Raw genomic sequence first — 15,511 nt, 5'->3', positions numbered from 1 at the left:
CATATGTTGATGTATTGATGCATTTTACTTTGGTTTGTTTGCATTGACTGGCGTTTCGCATTACGGATGCATGACCTAAAATTTGAAGTTTCTTGACACCCGAATGAATATATTCATATTTTACTTGAATGAGTCTATGATTGCATTCAATGACAAAATCCTTAACTATTTATCATCTGAGCAATTCTTCAAGAGCTTCTGCATACTCTCCATTGCATTCTTCGCGTACGGAATCATATCGTACTTCTTCCCCTTCCCCTGATTCCCCCCGTCAAAGATCTCCATCGAAAACCAACCCCGGAACCCGGTCTTGAGCACCGCCCGCGCCACCTCCTCGATGGGCAGGTACCCACCGTCATACGGCATAGGCCGGAAATCATGGCTCCAGCGCCCCCGCGGCCGAAGCCCATTGATCACCTTATCCTCGATCGGCCGGGTGGGCTTATACGCGTCTGAAATCTGCAGCAGATAGATCTTCTCCGGCGGGATAGATTTCGCCAGCTCATCCATGCTCGACGCGAAGCGCCGGTTCAGCTCGTCGAGGTCCATGTCGTCTATCCGGCCGGAGATGGTCCGGGGATCGCCCCACTCGGACCCTGCGGTCTGGAAGGTATCCAGGCACAGGCCGATGTTGGGGCGGTCGACTGCCTTGACGATTTCCCAGACGTCTTTCCAGGTGGGGGCGTGGGTGGACCAGCACCAGTTCTCGTAGGCGAGGCGCATGTTGCATTTTGCGAGCAGGTCGGCCAGTTCGCGGAGGTCGGAGACGATCTGGTTGCGGTCCGTGGTGATTTTCTCGGCGGGGGCGTCTGTTGAGCCGACCTTTTGTCATTATTGTCATTAGCTTGGGTTGCACGGTTGCAGTAGAGCTAATCTGAGGACTGGAGTGGCGTACCTGCAGCAAATCCGTCCCGACAACTTTCATAATCTCGATCCATCCGTTGACTCGAGTGAAAGCATCCTGGCGCTCCAGCGACCCGCGCGGCCAGCCCTCGAAGTTCGCAAACGGCTGTAGCATCATCACTTTGAGATTGTTGGCGTCGCAGAGCTTTCGGATCTCACCAGCTACAGAGATGATCTCGGCGAAGTTCTCCGAGGCGACTTGGTGGCCGAGGGTTCGTGAGCCATAGTCGATGATATCGGGGAATGATAGCTCGATGCCTGTGAAGCCGGCTTTGCTGATAGCTTCAAGTTTCCGGGGGAGGGTATCGGCATTGCTGCTGCCGATCGAGCAGGTGGCATATGACAGAGGGATGTTGCGAAGGGATTCGTATGTGATAGTTGGGGCTGATGCGATCATGGTGTTTCTTGTGGCCAGTGTTGTATATGTTGTTGGATGCGATTAGAGATGCAGAATAGCAATTGGACCGGCCAGATGCAAATCACCGGAAGGAAGTCAATACAAAATCATAAGTAGAATAATGCAAATCAGGACAGCATTGATAAGTTGATATCATGTGTTCCTGGAATCGAAGCTGTCCGAGGCGATGATGTAACCATGAGATCGGCCGAATTAGGGCAAAAGAACATCCCTTCAGGACATCCGGCAACGTCGGAGTCGGTTTCCGACGCATTGACAATCCACATACGGAGAAAATGACATTGTGCATTATGGACTTTCTGATATCGAATCAGACCACATATTAGAACTAGCTTTCTCCTCGGAGAGGCACCGATGACGTCTCCTCCGCCGTGATGTAATTACAGCGTACGTTTCTTCAGGCCGGATGCGCTGTCCGATTGCCACTGGATGTTCGGTCAATAAGAGATGTTGGTCCATGTAAAGTAGTCGATCTCTTCTATCTTCATTTTCTCAGTGCTCTGACTGGAATTTTCTTTAAACCAGCCTTGTATAGAACGCAGATTGACAAATTGAGAAGTATACTGCGAACGCCATCATGCCATCATCACAAGACCCAATTCAGAGATTCAAGCGCATCGGCATTGTAGGAGCGGGGAATATGGGCTCGATGATGACCTTTGCCTTCTCCGAGCTGGGTTGCGATGTCTCGGTATGGGACGTGGATCCGAAGAATGTCGATTCGGTGATGAAGTTCGCCAAAGATGCACAGCATCTGAAGGGCAAGATCGACGGGTACTACAACATCGACGAGTTTACTAAGAGCCTGGAGGGCAAGGCCGAGCGGAAATTATTCCTCTTTTCCATCACACATGGACATCCGGCAGACTCCGTACTAGGGATGATCAAGCATGATCTGAAGGCCGGCGACATCATCCTCGACGGAGGAAATGAGAACTACCGACGGACAGAGAGAAGACAGAGAGAATGCGCTGGGATCGGGGTTCACTGGATTGGAATGGGTGTCTCTGGAGGTTACCAGTCCGCTCGACACGGGCCCAGCTTGTCGCCTGGTGGAGATGCAAATGCACTCGAGCTCGTCATGCCGCTTCTGGAGCTCTACTCCGCCAAAGATCGCAAGACAGGCAAGCCATGTGTCACACGAATTGGCCCTGCAGGCTCGGGACACTACGTCAAGATGGTTCACAACGGTATTGAAGGAGGCATGCTCTCGACCCTCGCGGAGGCATGGTCAATCCTCCACAACGGGCTAGGTCTCAACTATGATGAGATCGGCGATCTCTTCTCCAAGTGGAATTCAGAGGGCGAGCTCAAGAACAATTATCTCCTTCAAATCGGCGCAGATATGTTGCACAGGAAGAAGACACCTCAGGGTGACTACCACGGCGAAGGCGCTAGCAAAGATGACGGCTATGTACTTGACGATGTGCTTGACAAGGTGGTCCAAGACGATGACAACACCGAGGGAACTCCGTACTGGTCGATTATGGAGTCGGCTGAACGTCACGTCTCGGCACCCACTCTTGCCACAGCGCACTACCTGCGTGTGGCCAGCGGGAATCGTGAAGAGAGAGTCCGAGTCGCGAAGAAGCTTCATATCCCCAGCCCCAAGCCAATTGAGACGATCAAAGATCGCGGTGCGTTCATTGAGAACCTGCGCCGAGCAGTGTACTGCTCCTTCTTGGCATCATTCTGCCAGGGTCTCGAATTGATATCGCGCGCTTCCGAGGACGAAAAATGGGACATTGATCTCGGCAGGTGCCTTCAGATATGGCGAGCCGGTTGCATTATCCAGTCCGAAGCCATTGCAGACCTTCTTCAGCCCGCCCTGACATCCAACAAGCGACTCAGCAATATGAAATTCGTGGACGAGGTTGCCCGAGAACTGCACAAGAATTTTGATGCCCTCAAAGAGATTGTGATTGAAGGAATCCTGTCTGATCAGTACATGCCGGCTTTGTCTGCCACGTTAGAGTACTTGAAGTATGAAGGAGGAACGATGCTGCCGACCAAATTTATGGAGGCGCAGATGGACTACTTTGGCGCTCATGCGTACAACAAGCCCGGTGTGCCAGGTGAAGATCCAGGTCCAGTCCGAAAGGGGCCCCATCATTATGAATGGAAGCCAGCATAAAGTCTCCCGTTGGCGCCCGCTTTGATTTCAACTGCGTTGTTATACATTGCATCTGTGCATATGCAGGACGAATGGAAATCTGTAGATGCCTTTCATCGTTTAGTTTCCTCATGGATTTGCATAAGACCGAGCTCTGTAGGCCCTGTATATCGACCGTCAACCATGGAGAGCTAGCTGTAGCTCATCGCTTTGAACTAAGATGCCTCGTCAACCATAAAAAGGGAAATGGCAGATCGTCCCGATTGATGCCTGTCGATGCCTGTTGATGCCTACTCATGCCTACTGGTGCCTCGGTGCCTGGGATCGGCCCCACGTGGGGTCGCGATAAGCGGATTGCCCAATCGGGATGACGACCCCGCCAAGGGGCAGAAGTTTTCAAGTCCGAATATCTCTCTTAGCAGTAGTAAGCTGCGTCTATATCAGTCCTCTCTGGCTGCATTTTATGCTTGGATTCTCCTCTCTTCGCCGATACCTGTCAAGCTTCACCACAAGACCTCTCCGAAGAATCGAGTCTACAAAGCAGCTAGCAAGAAGAATGGCCGATCTCCCCAATACCTACAACGGTGAGTGCATCGTGCTATCACAAACCCGCAAGTTGCAAAGACCAATCTAATCGTTAATAAATATAGAGCCTGTCCGTATCGCCGTTATTGGTGGTACTGGTCTGCGCGAGCTCCCCGGCTTCACTCAGGTTGCGTCGTTGTCGATCACCACGCCCTGGGGCAACCCCTCCTCTCCGATCACGATCCTGCACCACAACTGCTCTCACAACAACAAGACCGTTGCCGTCGCTTTCCTCAGCCGACACGGTGCTCACCACCAGATTGCACCTCATGAGGTCCCAGCGCGCGCCAACATTGCTGCTCTGCGCTCGATTGGCGTCCGCACCATCATCGCCTTCTCCGCCGTCGGTAGCTTGCAGGAGGAAATCAAGCCCCGCGATTTCGTCATTCCCGACCAGGTCATTGATCGCACCAAGGGTGTGCGCCCATGGACTTTCTTCGAGGGAGGTGTGGTCGCGCACGTTCCGTTCGGCGACCCTTTCGACGAGGGTGTCGCGAAGGTTGTGCGAGCCTGCGGTCACAGCCTGGAGGGCGAGGGTGTCGTTCTTCACGACCGGGGTACTTTGATTTGCATGGGTACGTCATTCGTGCTCTGTTGTCCTTGATTTTACGTCTCCGCTGATTATGGCTGACCGTCTTTCAATGACAGAGGGACCTCAATTCTCTACTCGCGCCGAGAGCAACCTTTACCGCTCCTGGGGCGGCAGCGTCATCAACATGTCGTGTCTGCCTGAGGCTAAGCTGGCTCGTGAGGCTGAGATCGCCTACCAGATGATTTGCATGTCCACCGACTATGACTGCTGGCACGAGTCGACGGCCGATGTCACTGTGGAGATGGTCATGGGCCACATGAAGGCCAATGCCCAGAATGCCAGACGCTTTGTCACAGCCGTCCTCGACGCTCTGGCCAGCGATGAGCACGCCGACCTCGTCCAAGCCAAGCACGTTGAGGGCTCCATCAAGTTTGGTCTCAGCACCGCCCAGGCCAACTGGAGCCCTGAGGCTCGGGAGAAGCTGGAATGGCTTTTCCCTGGTTACTGGAACTAGGCTTTCGAATTTCTCTTTCTGAGATGATAGATACGATGCTTCAACACATTGATATTATGTAGATCTACTGCTCTCTGGCATAGACCGTTTATACTTGGTTACGAACTTATGAGGATTGAACTTTTATATTGTGGTACATATCTTTCGTGTTAGAAAAGATGTATTTACTGGAAACAGTCTGGACTGTTCCCAACCCATTGGAACCTCCACGCGATAACCAGCAACCATGAACTTCCATTGCATTCTACGGACTGAGAAGCGATGTATGTACACCTATTAATAGGCCTAAGCTTTACTCGCTATCTCTCTGTATTAGCTACTACACATATTTTATGCAATCATGATAGCAGCTCTGATCGGCCCCTCAATTAACAGTTTAACCGCTTAACCGGCACCGTGCAGCATACTCCACACCTCGATCTCGTATTATTGATTCGACTGATGGGCCTTTCCTACTATATACCTGATTATTCTGGATACTGTCGATCTATATACATGCTAATAGCGGGAAGACTTGGCATTCCAATCCCCAGCAGCGGAGGGTCGAGCACGTGGGTCTTAGTTCCTGAACGCCAAGGCAGCCAAGCACTTGAGTTTCAGCCAGAGGTAAAGCTTCGTGGTCCTGCATGCTTTGGCTTCTGTCTGCTATTTGTCGCCGGTGTAATGAGCATTCCAAGTCCAGAATGACGTTTACGCAGTTGTACTCTCGAATGACAAGGTCTCCTTTGATAACGATGCCGTTTGTCTTGACATTACGCCCTTGGCCGCTGCTTCCTGGCCGTGCAATCGTCGGTTGCCCAAGACAGGGAATGCAAACGATCCGGAGCACTCCTTGCTATCTCATCTCAATATGGGTACTATAAATTGGTCCTCGTTCAGGCTGTCTTCTCTAGTCTCCTCGGAGCAGAGAATCTCTCAGAAACTGGCAAAGTCACCATGTGGTACTCGTTGTCCCTTCTGTTGTTGACGGCCTCGACTGCCACCGCTAGCTATGCGGGCAATCTCAACTACCGCAGTCCCTCTTACAACCACCCTGAACTGGGGGTTTCGATCCGCAAGGTAGCCAAGCGGGGTGAGCCGACATCGGCCTTTGATCCTGCTAAATTGAACTTTACCCACGGCGTGGCTTCAGGTGATCCCTATGCTGAGTCCGTCATCTTGTGGACACGATGTGCTCCCAGCTTTGATGATGTCAATGACAACAGTACTACATCGGGACTGGTTCCTCTGTACAACCCAGTGCCTGTCTACTCGGGCAAGCACAAGAGCAAGCCAGTCTCCAAGGCACCTGTCTGCTTGGACTACAAGGTTTCTCGTGATGCTGGCATGAAGAAAGTTGTCTCAGAGGGAACCGTCTTCACCAGCTCTGATATTGACTACACTGTCAAGGTTAGCACAAGCATGTCATTCTTAGAGCGACACATCATGCTTACTTTCCGATAGGTAGAGGCAACCAAGTTGAAGCCGTTTACCACATACTACTACCAGTTCAACGTGTGCAATTCGAACAACAAGAGTCCAATTGGGCGGACCAAGACCGCTCCTGCACCTAAGGATGATGTTAATAACGTCAATCTGGCTGTGTACTCCTGCAGCAACTATCGTACGTCCTCGTTGGTACTTCTTGACTGTGTACCGCTTTACTAATGAGACTCTAGCTTTTGGTTTCTTCAACGGCTATGGAAACACTGTGAGGAAGGACTCTGTAGACTACGTTGTGCATCTAGGGTAAGACCAGAAGATTTAAGATGATCTTGGGACAATACCAGGCTGACTTGAATAGTGACTACATTTACGAATATGGAAACGGCGAATAGTATGGACCTCCTACTCACCCAGTCCATAAAGCCGGCAACTGACCTGTTATGCAGTGGCTGGGGCAACAGTCTGGGACGCATTCCTCAACCGGACCGAACCATTTTCTCTCTCTACGATTACCGCAAGCGCCTGGCCACTTACAGAACCGATTTGGATCTTCAGTTGAGTCACCAGAACTATGCTTGGATTCCAGTTTGGGACGACCACGGTAGGCGCTCCTGCAACTTATTTGGACCTGAGATCTGACCAGAACAGAGGTTTCTGACAACACATATCGCGATGGATCTTCCAAGCTCCACAACGATGAAGGGTCCTTCCTCACGCATGGCGGAGTGTCGGTTGACCAACGCAAGATGAACGCCGTCCGTGCCTATTTTGAGTGGATGCCGATCAGGTCAGCTTCTGACAGCTACTCCCTTTTCCCGCAGTAACTAACCTGCGCAGACAAGTTGAAATGGATGACAACCTTCGTATTTGGAGAAACTTCCAGCTCGGTTCTCTCGTTGACCTTATCATGCTGGACACCAGGCAGTATGATCGCTCTATCACCGATACCTACGATAATACCGACTATATCTATGACATTGCCAACGATGCCGGTCGAACCCTGATGGGTAGCCGCCAGGAGAACTGGTTCTACCGTAATTTGATCGATTCGGCTCGCCGAGGTGCCCACTGGCGCATTATTGGTAGCCAAATTAGTATGTCCTCTTGATCTTTTCACTGAATGGTGAAAGCTAATACAATTAGTCTTCTCTCGCCTCAATCAATCCATTGCCAACAGTGAACACCCACTGAACGTCGACGCCTGGGATGGATATCTGGCCAACAAGAACCGGACACTCCAAACCCTCTACGACAACCAGATCGGCAACAACATCATGATTGCCGGTGACTCTCATGCCAACTGGGTGAGCGACGTGGCTTGGGTCGACAACAAGCCGTACGATCCCACGACCGGCGCCGGCGCCATTGGTGTTGAATTTGCCGGGACTGCACTCACCTCCCCCTCTCCCTACGGACAGAACATTACGATTGCCGATGCCAACAAGGCCTCGAAGGCTCTCGTTACTGACAATGAAGAGCTTCACTGGTCGGAGCTCTACTACCGCGGATACTTTGAGCTTCATATCACGCCTAAGGAAGTAGAGGCCCGCTTCTTCGGTCTACCGAACATCAAGGAGCGTAACGGCGAGGAAATCTCCCTGGCCAACTTCACCGTCAAGAGCGGTGCCAACCATCTAGACCGCAACTCCAACGGCGTTGTGGGTGGAGGCGCTGTGGCCAACGGATGGCTCAAGAATGGGCAGCTGGTTCCTACCAACCAGACGAATAACACTTATGGGCAGTAGATTGAAGCGTATATGGTCAGACTGCTGGTGTAGAATGACTATCTGAAAGCACTGCAGATTTTGCGCTATGTCTGTGGGGTGATTCAGGCTGTTCCTGTGGATTCTTTGTGCACTAAGTGTTCTATACTTCAATGGGTGAAATACTATGAGCATGATTACCTTAAAAGATACCTGCAATTGTCGAATCAATAAGCTACTGTCTTTGGTTGAGTGGGAGCTTTCAACATCAACATGGTACCCACAAACGAGCTAAACCCGTAGAACAGGCCATTCTACAGGTGGAATCGTATAGAACCCAAATTTCCCCAAGGAGAATCCATTTTGTCTAGGGAATCGGCTGATAATTAGGATGCGTCGGCTCAAATACTTATCTTTGTCACTATATATATCAGCTGATTGGCGGACCTTTAGGCCTTGTTCTTAATGTATCATTTATGATATGGCACACGTCATTGATCCATGTTCTAAGAATAACAAATGATGCTCTCTTTTCTTTGCGAGAAGGGGTGATCAACATGGAGCCCCTGAATATCTTACTCAAATTCCCATCTCTGCGTCAGACGGCTTCAACGCGGGGAAATGATCGTCAGATTCTTCTCTAAGCGAGGGATCAACACTCCTGATCAAGATTAGTAGTACGCAACATTCACTACACTTGTTAAAGCTGAACTCCCTGGAGTGACGGAAAAACTCACTCGAGGTCTGCAAGATTGTCCTCGTGGAGAATGAGATGGAACAATGGAACACATTGCCGAGGATCGAGTCTGGCATGTGGGGTAAGCAGATGGACTCATTTTCCTGCAGCCCCATCCACTCCTGCAGAACAGGAATGCAAGACGAGAGGGTCTCATGATGAATCATGACCGCGAGTCAGCCTGCTTCTTGCAGTGAGAGATCGTCAAACCACTAGACTATAACCGGTCTCGTTTGGAAACGGACGAACCGCGCCGTCTTGGCTACTGACGCCAGCTTGCCCTGTTGTCCAGTGAGATGCGGCAGTTGAGTCCAATACCACCATGCTTTTTATCCGGATCCGGGTGCGAGAGGGCACATGCCACATTACTCAAGGGGTGAAGGGTCAGAAATAGGCAAACGCTCCGAATCGAGGGCTTGGTCCGGTTGATCGGATTCTATGCACGATGACATGACTTGATAAGCAAGAGGCCCTTGGCGAGCTGGCTTGCTCTGCTGCCTGCATATCCCTTCCCCTCTTTGATATGGACGGACTGGATGGTGTGATATATCTAGTGCCTGCTGCTCAGGCGCGCGGCATGGCCCGATATCTATCTCTGGTTCCGATCGCAATCTGTGTGCGGGTTTTGATACGACAGCTCGACTACGGCTATGTGTGTGGATAGCGACTGCGATTGACTTTGAGTACTTGCCGAAGCATACCTGCTGAGCCCGGGAGATTTCCGGTCTGCACAGCCATGCGCGTGCTTTCAGCTATAGCCCTTGTGGCTTCACTGGTGCCATCGGCACTTTCGGCTCCTGCCTCTGAGTCTCGGGTTTCCACCCAGCTGCAATCACGAGACGCTGCTGGATACTCCTCGCCGCCGTACTACCCTGCCCCGAACGGAGGATGGCTATCCAGCTGGGCAGACGCTTACGAAAAGGCCCAGAGGGTCGTGAGAAACATGACCTTGGCCGAAAAGGTGAATCTGACGACCGGGACGGGCATCTTCATGGGTCCCTGTGTCGGCCAGACGGGGAGTGCGCTGCGGTTCGGCATCCCCAACCTCTGTCTTCAAGATTCTCCTTTAGGGGTGCGCAACTCGGATCACAACACCGCGTTTCCGGCCGGCATCACTGTCGGCGCGACCTTTGACAAAGACCTCATGTACGCTCGCGGTGTGGAACTGGGAGAGGAGTTCCGCGGAAAGGGAATTAACGTGTTTCTGGGCCCGTCAGTCGGCCCGATAGGGCGCAAGCCGAGAGGAGGCCGCAATTGGGAAGGCTTCGGCGCGGATCCCAGTCTGCAGGCGATTGGCGGTGCGCAGACGATCAAGGGGATCCAGAGCCGGGGGGTCATCGCTACGATCAAACACTATATCGGCAACGAGCAAGAGATGTACCGGATGAGTAATATCGGTCAAAGGGCATACTCGTCTAATATCGACGATCGGACGCTCCACGAACTCTACCTGTGGCCATTTGCAGAGGGGATTAGAGCCGGGGTTGGCGCCGTCATGACTGCGTACAATGAGGTGAGTGCCTCCACTCGTGTCCTAGCGTCAAGCCATCTGATGAGTTGGACGACAGGTGAACAGTTCGGCGTGTAGTCAGAACAGCAAGCTGCTCAATGAAATCCTGAAGGATGAGCTAGGATTCCAGGGGTTCGTCATGACCGACTGGCTTGGGCAGTATGGCGGAGTCTCGTCGGCCCTGGCTGGTCTGGATATGGCCATGCCCGGCGACGGTGCTATACCGCTTTTAGGGAATGCTTATTGGGGCTCTGAGCTCTCGCACTCTATCCTGAATGGCTCCGTCCCGGTTTCACGTCTGAACGACATGGTAAGTTTTCATATCGTGTCTGTTCGTTGCAGATGCTGATCATGATCAGGTCACCAGAATCGTGGCGACATGGTACAAGATGGGCCAGGATGGAGACTTTCCGCTGCCCAACTTCTCGAGCAACACACAAGATGCGACGGGACCTTTGTACCCGGGTGCTCTTTTCTCTCCGTCCGGCGTTGTCAACCAGTATGTCAACGTGCAGGCCGATCACAACATCACTGCCAGAGCAATCGCGAGAGATGCCATCACTTTGCTAAAGAATGATGACAATATCCTCCCTTTGAAGAGGAACGACTCTCTAAAGGTTTTTGGAACAGACGCCGGGCCTAACCCGGACGGTCTCAACTCCTGCGCTGATATGGGATGCAACAAAGGAGTGTTGACCATGGGCTGGGGCAGTGGCACATCCAGGCTTCCGTACTTGGTCACACCGCAGGAAGCCATTGCCAACATCTCGTCCAATGCTGCCTTCTTTATCACCGACAATTTTCCCTCTAACGTTGCGGTAAGCTCAGGCGATGTCGCCGTGGTGTTCATCAGCGCCGACTCTGGAGAGAACTATATCACCGTCGAAGGCAATCCAGGGGATCGGACCTCGGCGGGGCTAAACGCATGGCACAACGGTGACAAGCTTGTCAAAGACGCAGCGGCAAAGTTCTCCAAAGTCGTCGTGGTCGTCCACACTGTGGGCCCTATCCTTATGGAGGAATGGATCGACCTGCCGTCGGTAAAAGCCGTCCTAGTCGCTCACCTCCCCGGGCAGGAAGCCGGCTGGTCCCTGACGGACGTCCTCTTCGGCGACTACAGCCCCAGCGGCCATCTCCCGTACACGATCCCACGCGCCGAATCAGACTACCCGTCCAGCGTGGGTCTCCTCTCGCAGCCTATCGTCCAGATCCAAGACACCCACACCGAGGGCCTGTACATCGACTACCGCCACTTCCTCAAATCCAGCATCACCCCGCGCTATCCCTTCGGCCACGGGCTGTCCTACACCACCTTCAGCTTCTCCCAGCCCACGCTGTCCGTCCGCACCGCACTCGACAGCGCCTACCCGCCGACTCGGCCCCCCAAAGGCCCAACCCCAACCTACCCCACCACCATCCCCAACCCCTCCGAGGTAGCCTGGCCCAAGAACTTCGACCGCATCTGGCGCTACCTCTATCCATACCTCGACGACCCCGCCGGCGCCGCAAAGAACTCCAGCAAGACATATCCCTACCCAGCAGGGTACACGACCGTCCCCAAGCCTGCCCCGCGCGCCGGCGGCGCAGAAGGAGGCAACCCGGCCCTCTTCGACGTGGCCTTCGCTGTCAGCGTCACAGTCACAAACACGGGCACCCGGCCCGGCCGCGCCGTCGCGCAACTCTACGTCGAACTACCAGATAGTCTGGGCGAGACGCCATCTCGCCAGCTGCGGCAGTTCGCGAAGACGAAGACTCTAGCCCCCGGGGCCAGCGAGACCTTGACCATGGAGTTCACCCGCAAGGATATCAGTGTTTGGGATGTGGTGGTGCAGGACTGGAAGGCGCCTGTTCGGGGTGAAGGAGTGAAAATCTGGCTTGGGGAGAGTGTGTTGGATATGCGGGCTGTGTGTGAGGTTGGAGGTGCTTGCAGGGTTATATAATCTTAGTTTCCTCTATATACCTGGCCCTTGAATCCTGGACGTCTGTTTTTATAGTATGTACTGCATAATCTGCACAAGGCGATGTGATGTAGTTGCTGACTAATGCACAACTATACTTTCCCTCGCCGCTTCTCCGTCTCCAGCTTCCGGCCACCTTCTCCGACTACGGTATTATCCATCAAGGACAACCACCGGTCGATCTTCAGTCCCTCGACCGAGCCTGTCCTGGCTGGCAACCTATTCTGAAATGTGATATACGTCTCGTCCTAACGGATACAACCCAAAATGCAGGGCTTCAGTGAGTACTCGTTCCTACTACCCCGTCATCACGCGGGGCATAACTAACAGTCATTATAGATATGGGACGGTCCGTCGCCTGCCCTAGCTACCTAACTTCCCGCGGGATCTATAACTAACTACTGATAACAGCTACGTCCCCCCGGACCAAGAGGGCCTCACAACAGGCAACAAACTAGCCGGCAAGCACCCACTAGGCGCGCGCGCGCGCCACCTCCGCTCAAGCGGCGCTTTGATCGTACGCTTCGAGATGCCCTTCGCGGTGTGGTGCACGACGTGCAAGCCGCACGAGACGCTCATCGGGCAAGGGGTGCGGTTCAACGCCGAAAAAAAGAAAGTCGGGAACTACTACTCGACGCCGGTGTATAGTTTTCGGATGAAGCATGGGGCGTGCGGGGGTTGGATTGAGATTCGGACGGATCCGGCGAATACGGCGTATGTTGTCGTTGAAGGGGGGAGGAAGCGGGATACCGGGGATGCAGGCGGGATAGGGGAGATTGCGGTGGGGGAGGATAGGAAGGTGAAGGAGGATGCGTTTGCGAGGTTGGAGGGAAAGGTGGAGGATAAGCGGCGGGCGGAGACGGAGAGGTCGCGGATTGAGGATTTGCAGAGGCGACAGAATAAAGACTGGGAGGATCCGTATGAGAGGTCGAGACGGTTGCGGAGGACGTTCCGGGTGGAGCGGAAGGCGCGCGAGGGGGTGGAGGCGAAGGCCGAGGCGCTGAGGGATAAGATGAGCTTGGGAATTGAGCTGGTGGAGGAGACCGAGGAGGATAGCCTGCGGGCGGGCATGGTGGATTTCGGGCGAGGGGATGACACAACCCAAATCACGCGTCGCCGGCCGTTGTTCGACTCGCGGAATGGGAAACGAGATGTCGCAAATACGCTGGCTGATCGCAAGGCGCTGTTTCGCAGTGAGTTGACGGGGAATACGCGGGCTGCGGTCGATCCATTTCTCAACCAGGATGGGAGTGCATGGCGGCCAGAGGTCAAGAGGAGAAAGACGGCATCCACCAAGGGCGTGGATGCCGCTGATGATGGACCACCCGCAGTTGAAGCCCCTGTCGAGCCTGATAGACCGGTTGCACCGCCCGCGTTGGTCAACTATGCGTCTGACAGTGACTAAGTGACGACCGAAGATGATTCTTTCTGTATTTCTACGGCGTTTGCTTCATGATACCCGGCGGAGTTCGCCTCAGATACATGGTTTGGACTTGCTTCAGAGTTGACGGATTTCATTTCTGATAAAGGTAAAGGGTATAGAACAAGAGAGAAGATTACGTATTTTGATTTGCGGTAGTAATTACTTCGCCCAGGGAGCTTTGGTGGGCACATGGGTCGGATCACCGCCGGGTGCCTGCCCGGCTGATGATGCTGCCCACGGAGCTCTGGTAGGGGCCATAGGCCCAGGAGGTAGTCGTGACGTATCGGGAAGGGCAGTAGGTGGTTCTCCGGGCGGGCATCCGTCTCTCCTTGCTGCCCATGGCGCGGCGGTCCCTGCTCCTACCGGCGGGGCTGCCTGAGTAGCAGTTGCCCAGGGAGCCGTGGTCCCGGACGGCGGCATCTGTCCCGCAGATGGGACCGCCGGGCCCCTAGACTGAGACTGGGCGGTAGATGTATGAGCGGACGTCGGGGGCGGAACGGCGTTGGGATCGCGGTCCCAGCTGAAGAGGGAGCCAAAAGGGAAGTGCTGCACTACGGGGAACTTGGATAGTACTTCCGCGTTGTACATTTTGATCATACCCTGAGTAATCAGCAACTGGTCATTTCGAGCAAGCGCAACAAGACTAACCTTATTGATTTTCCCCCAACCAGCCTGAATGCCAGAAATGTCGTAGAGCATAGGGCTGTGTTCCCAAAATGGTCCTTTCTTGACGTCGTAAATGAAGCCAATCGCGGAGAAATACATATTTGTCAACCTTTCTCGTTCGACAATATGTGCTTTGGTAACCCCATTGGGCGATGGAGCACCTGGAAGCGAGCCTTCTTCAGGAGTTGGATCTGTTTCTGAAATAGCTGGCGCCAGTTGCGCAGACCCCAGAATGTACGGGATGAAGGAATGGTCGTCCAGTCCCCAAACGCCATGAGACCCTGCCGGTTCGAGCGTGTACCGCTTGATAATGGTTCGCACTAGCTCTAGATACCTGCAAGAAGTCAGCAATTGCAGTCATCACACTCGGGCCGTACCTACGGCTGTATGACCCCCAAGACGATAGCCCTCTCCTCCACGCCCGGCGTCGTCTTCGGAAACCCATTCAGCTTCCATATCCCAGCCAGGAACGCCAGAAAGCTCAGCTCATGCCCAGTCCCATAATCCAGCCTCTGCGGACTCCCCCAGCTGCCTAAAAAGTACGCTTTGAGTTCCGCCTCCGCGGTCACACCGTTGGAATCCGACGATTTAGCCTGCAGCAGCTCGGACGACAAACACTCGCCCAGTAGCTCCGAGGCTCGGCTCTCCACGAGCTCGTACCACCTGCGGAAACTAATATTCCCAAACCTCCGCGGGCCGGTATCAGGCGGCGCCTCTTCTAGAAACTCCTCCAGTTTTGTCAGGAGCTGCTGGAGCTGCCGTACCGGCGCGGAGAACTCGACGGCGTCTGTGTTGATCGGCCAGGATTGTACAGTGCCGTCGGCAAGTTTGACGGGGATCATGGCCCGGTTGAGCTGCAGGAGGAAGGTCATGATATCGACGTAGGCTTTGGAGACGAGGAACTCTGATACATCTTGAGATTCGTGGATTCGCTTGCTGGGGGTGATGAAGGTGTGCCCCGCAGAGGGGTCGATGGTTGGAAGAAACCGGAGGGGGAAACTGTTCGCCATGATTATTTTAGCTAT

The 15,511-nt window shown here is 53.6% G+C and overlaps 7 protein-coding genes across 7 annotated transcripts; 5 read left to right on the top strand and 2 right to left on the bottom strand.

The window, feature by feature from the left end:
• Positions 1-165: 165 nt before the first annotated feature.
• NFIA_054390 (sugar phosphate isomerase/epimerase family protein) lies at positions 166-1,300 on the bottom strand (the record flags this gene model as incomplete). Its single annotated transcript, XM_001257989.1, has 2 exons — positions 166-822; positions 896-1,300. 2 exons carry the CDS (start codon positions 1,298-1,300, stop codon positions 166-168), a joined length of 1,062 nt encoding a protein of 353 aa, XP_001257990.1.
• A 598-nt stretch (positions 1,301-1,898) lies between these two features.
• NFIA_054380 (6-phosphogluconate dehydrogenase, decarboxylating) lies at positions 1,899-3,455 on the top strand (the record flags this gene model as incomplete). Its single annotated transcript, XM_001257988.1, has 1 exon — positions 1,899-3,455. One exon carries the CDS (start codon positions 1,899-1,901, stop codon positions 3,453-3,455), a length of 1,557 nt encoding a protein of 518 aa, XP_001257989.1.
• A 535-nt stretch (positions 3,456-3,990) lies between these two features.
• On the top strand, positions 3,991-5,065 carry NFIA_054370 (S-methyl-5-thioadenosine phosphorylase; the record flags this gene model as incomplete). The annotated part of the gene is made up of 3 exons (XM_001257987.1): positions 3,991-4,018; positions 4,085-4,594; positions 4,668-5,065. 3 exons carry the CDS (start codon positions 3,991-3,993, stop codon positions 5,063-5,065), a joined length of 936 nt encoding a protein of 311 aa, XP_001257988.1.
• Positions 5,066-6,001: 936 nt separating this feature from the next.
• On the top strand, positions 6,002-8,235 carry NFIA_054360 (alkaline phosphatase D family protein; the record flags this gene model as incomplete). The annotated part of the gene is made up of 8 exons (XM_001257986.1): positions 6,002-6,454; positions 6,509-6,668; positions 6,724-6,793; positions 6,849-6,881; positions 6,937-7,091; positions 7,139-7,277; positions 7,328-7,584; positions 7,634-8,235. The coding sequence occupies 8 exons, from the start codon at positions 6,002-6,004 to the stop codon at positions 8,233-8,235; spliced, it is 1,869 nt and encodes a 622-aa protein (XP_001257987.1).
• A 1,430-nt stretch (positions 8,236-9,665) lies between these two features.
• NFIA_054350 (beta-glucosidase) lies at positions 9,666-12,379 on the top strand (the record flags this gene model as incomplete). The annotated part of the gene is made up of 3 exons (XM_001257985.1): positions 9,666-10,442; positions 10,498-10,749; positions 10,799-12,379. 3 exons carry the CDS (start codon positions 9,666-9,668, stop codon positions 12,377-12,379), a joined length of 2,610 nt encoding a protein of 869 aa, XP_001257986.1.
• Positions 12,380-12,664: 285 nt separating this feature from the next.
• NFIA_054340 (Saf4/Yju2 family protein) lies at positions 12,665-13,802 on the top strand (the record flags this gene model as incomplete). Its single annotated transcript, XM_001257984.1, has 2 exons — positions 12,665-12,681; positions 12,809-13,802. The coding sequence occupies 2 exons, from the start codon at positions 12,665-12,667 to the stop codon at positions 13,800-13,802; spliced, it is 1,011 nt and encodes a 336-aa protein (XP_001257985.1).
• Positions 13,803-13,979: 177 nt separating this feature from the next.
• NFIA_054330 (phosphotyrosyl phosphatase activator) lies at positions 13,980-15,496 on the bottom strand (the record flags this gene model as incomplete). Its single annotated transcript, XM_001257983.1, has 2 exons — positions 13,980-14,820; positions 14,868-15,496. The coding sequence occupies 2 exons, from the start codon at positions 15,494-15,496 to the stop codon at positions 13,980-13,982; spliced, it is 1,470 nt and encodes a 489-aa protein (XP_001257984.1).
• Positions 15,497-15,511: the final 15 nt, after the last annotated feature.

Source organism: Aspergillus fischeri, genomic scaffold, assembly GCF_000149645.3.
Source record: "Aspergillus fischeri NRRL 181 1099437636266 genomic scaffold, whole genome shotgun sequence".
Lineage (NCBI taxonomy): Eukaryota > Fungi > Ascomycota > Eurotiomycetes > Eurotiales > Aspergillaceae > Aspergillus > Aspergillus fischeri.
Note: the sequence above shows the minus strand (reverse complement) of the source record. Positions and strands in the feature narration are given on the sequence as shown.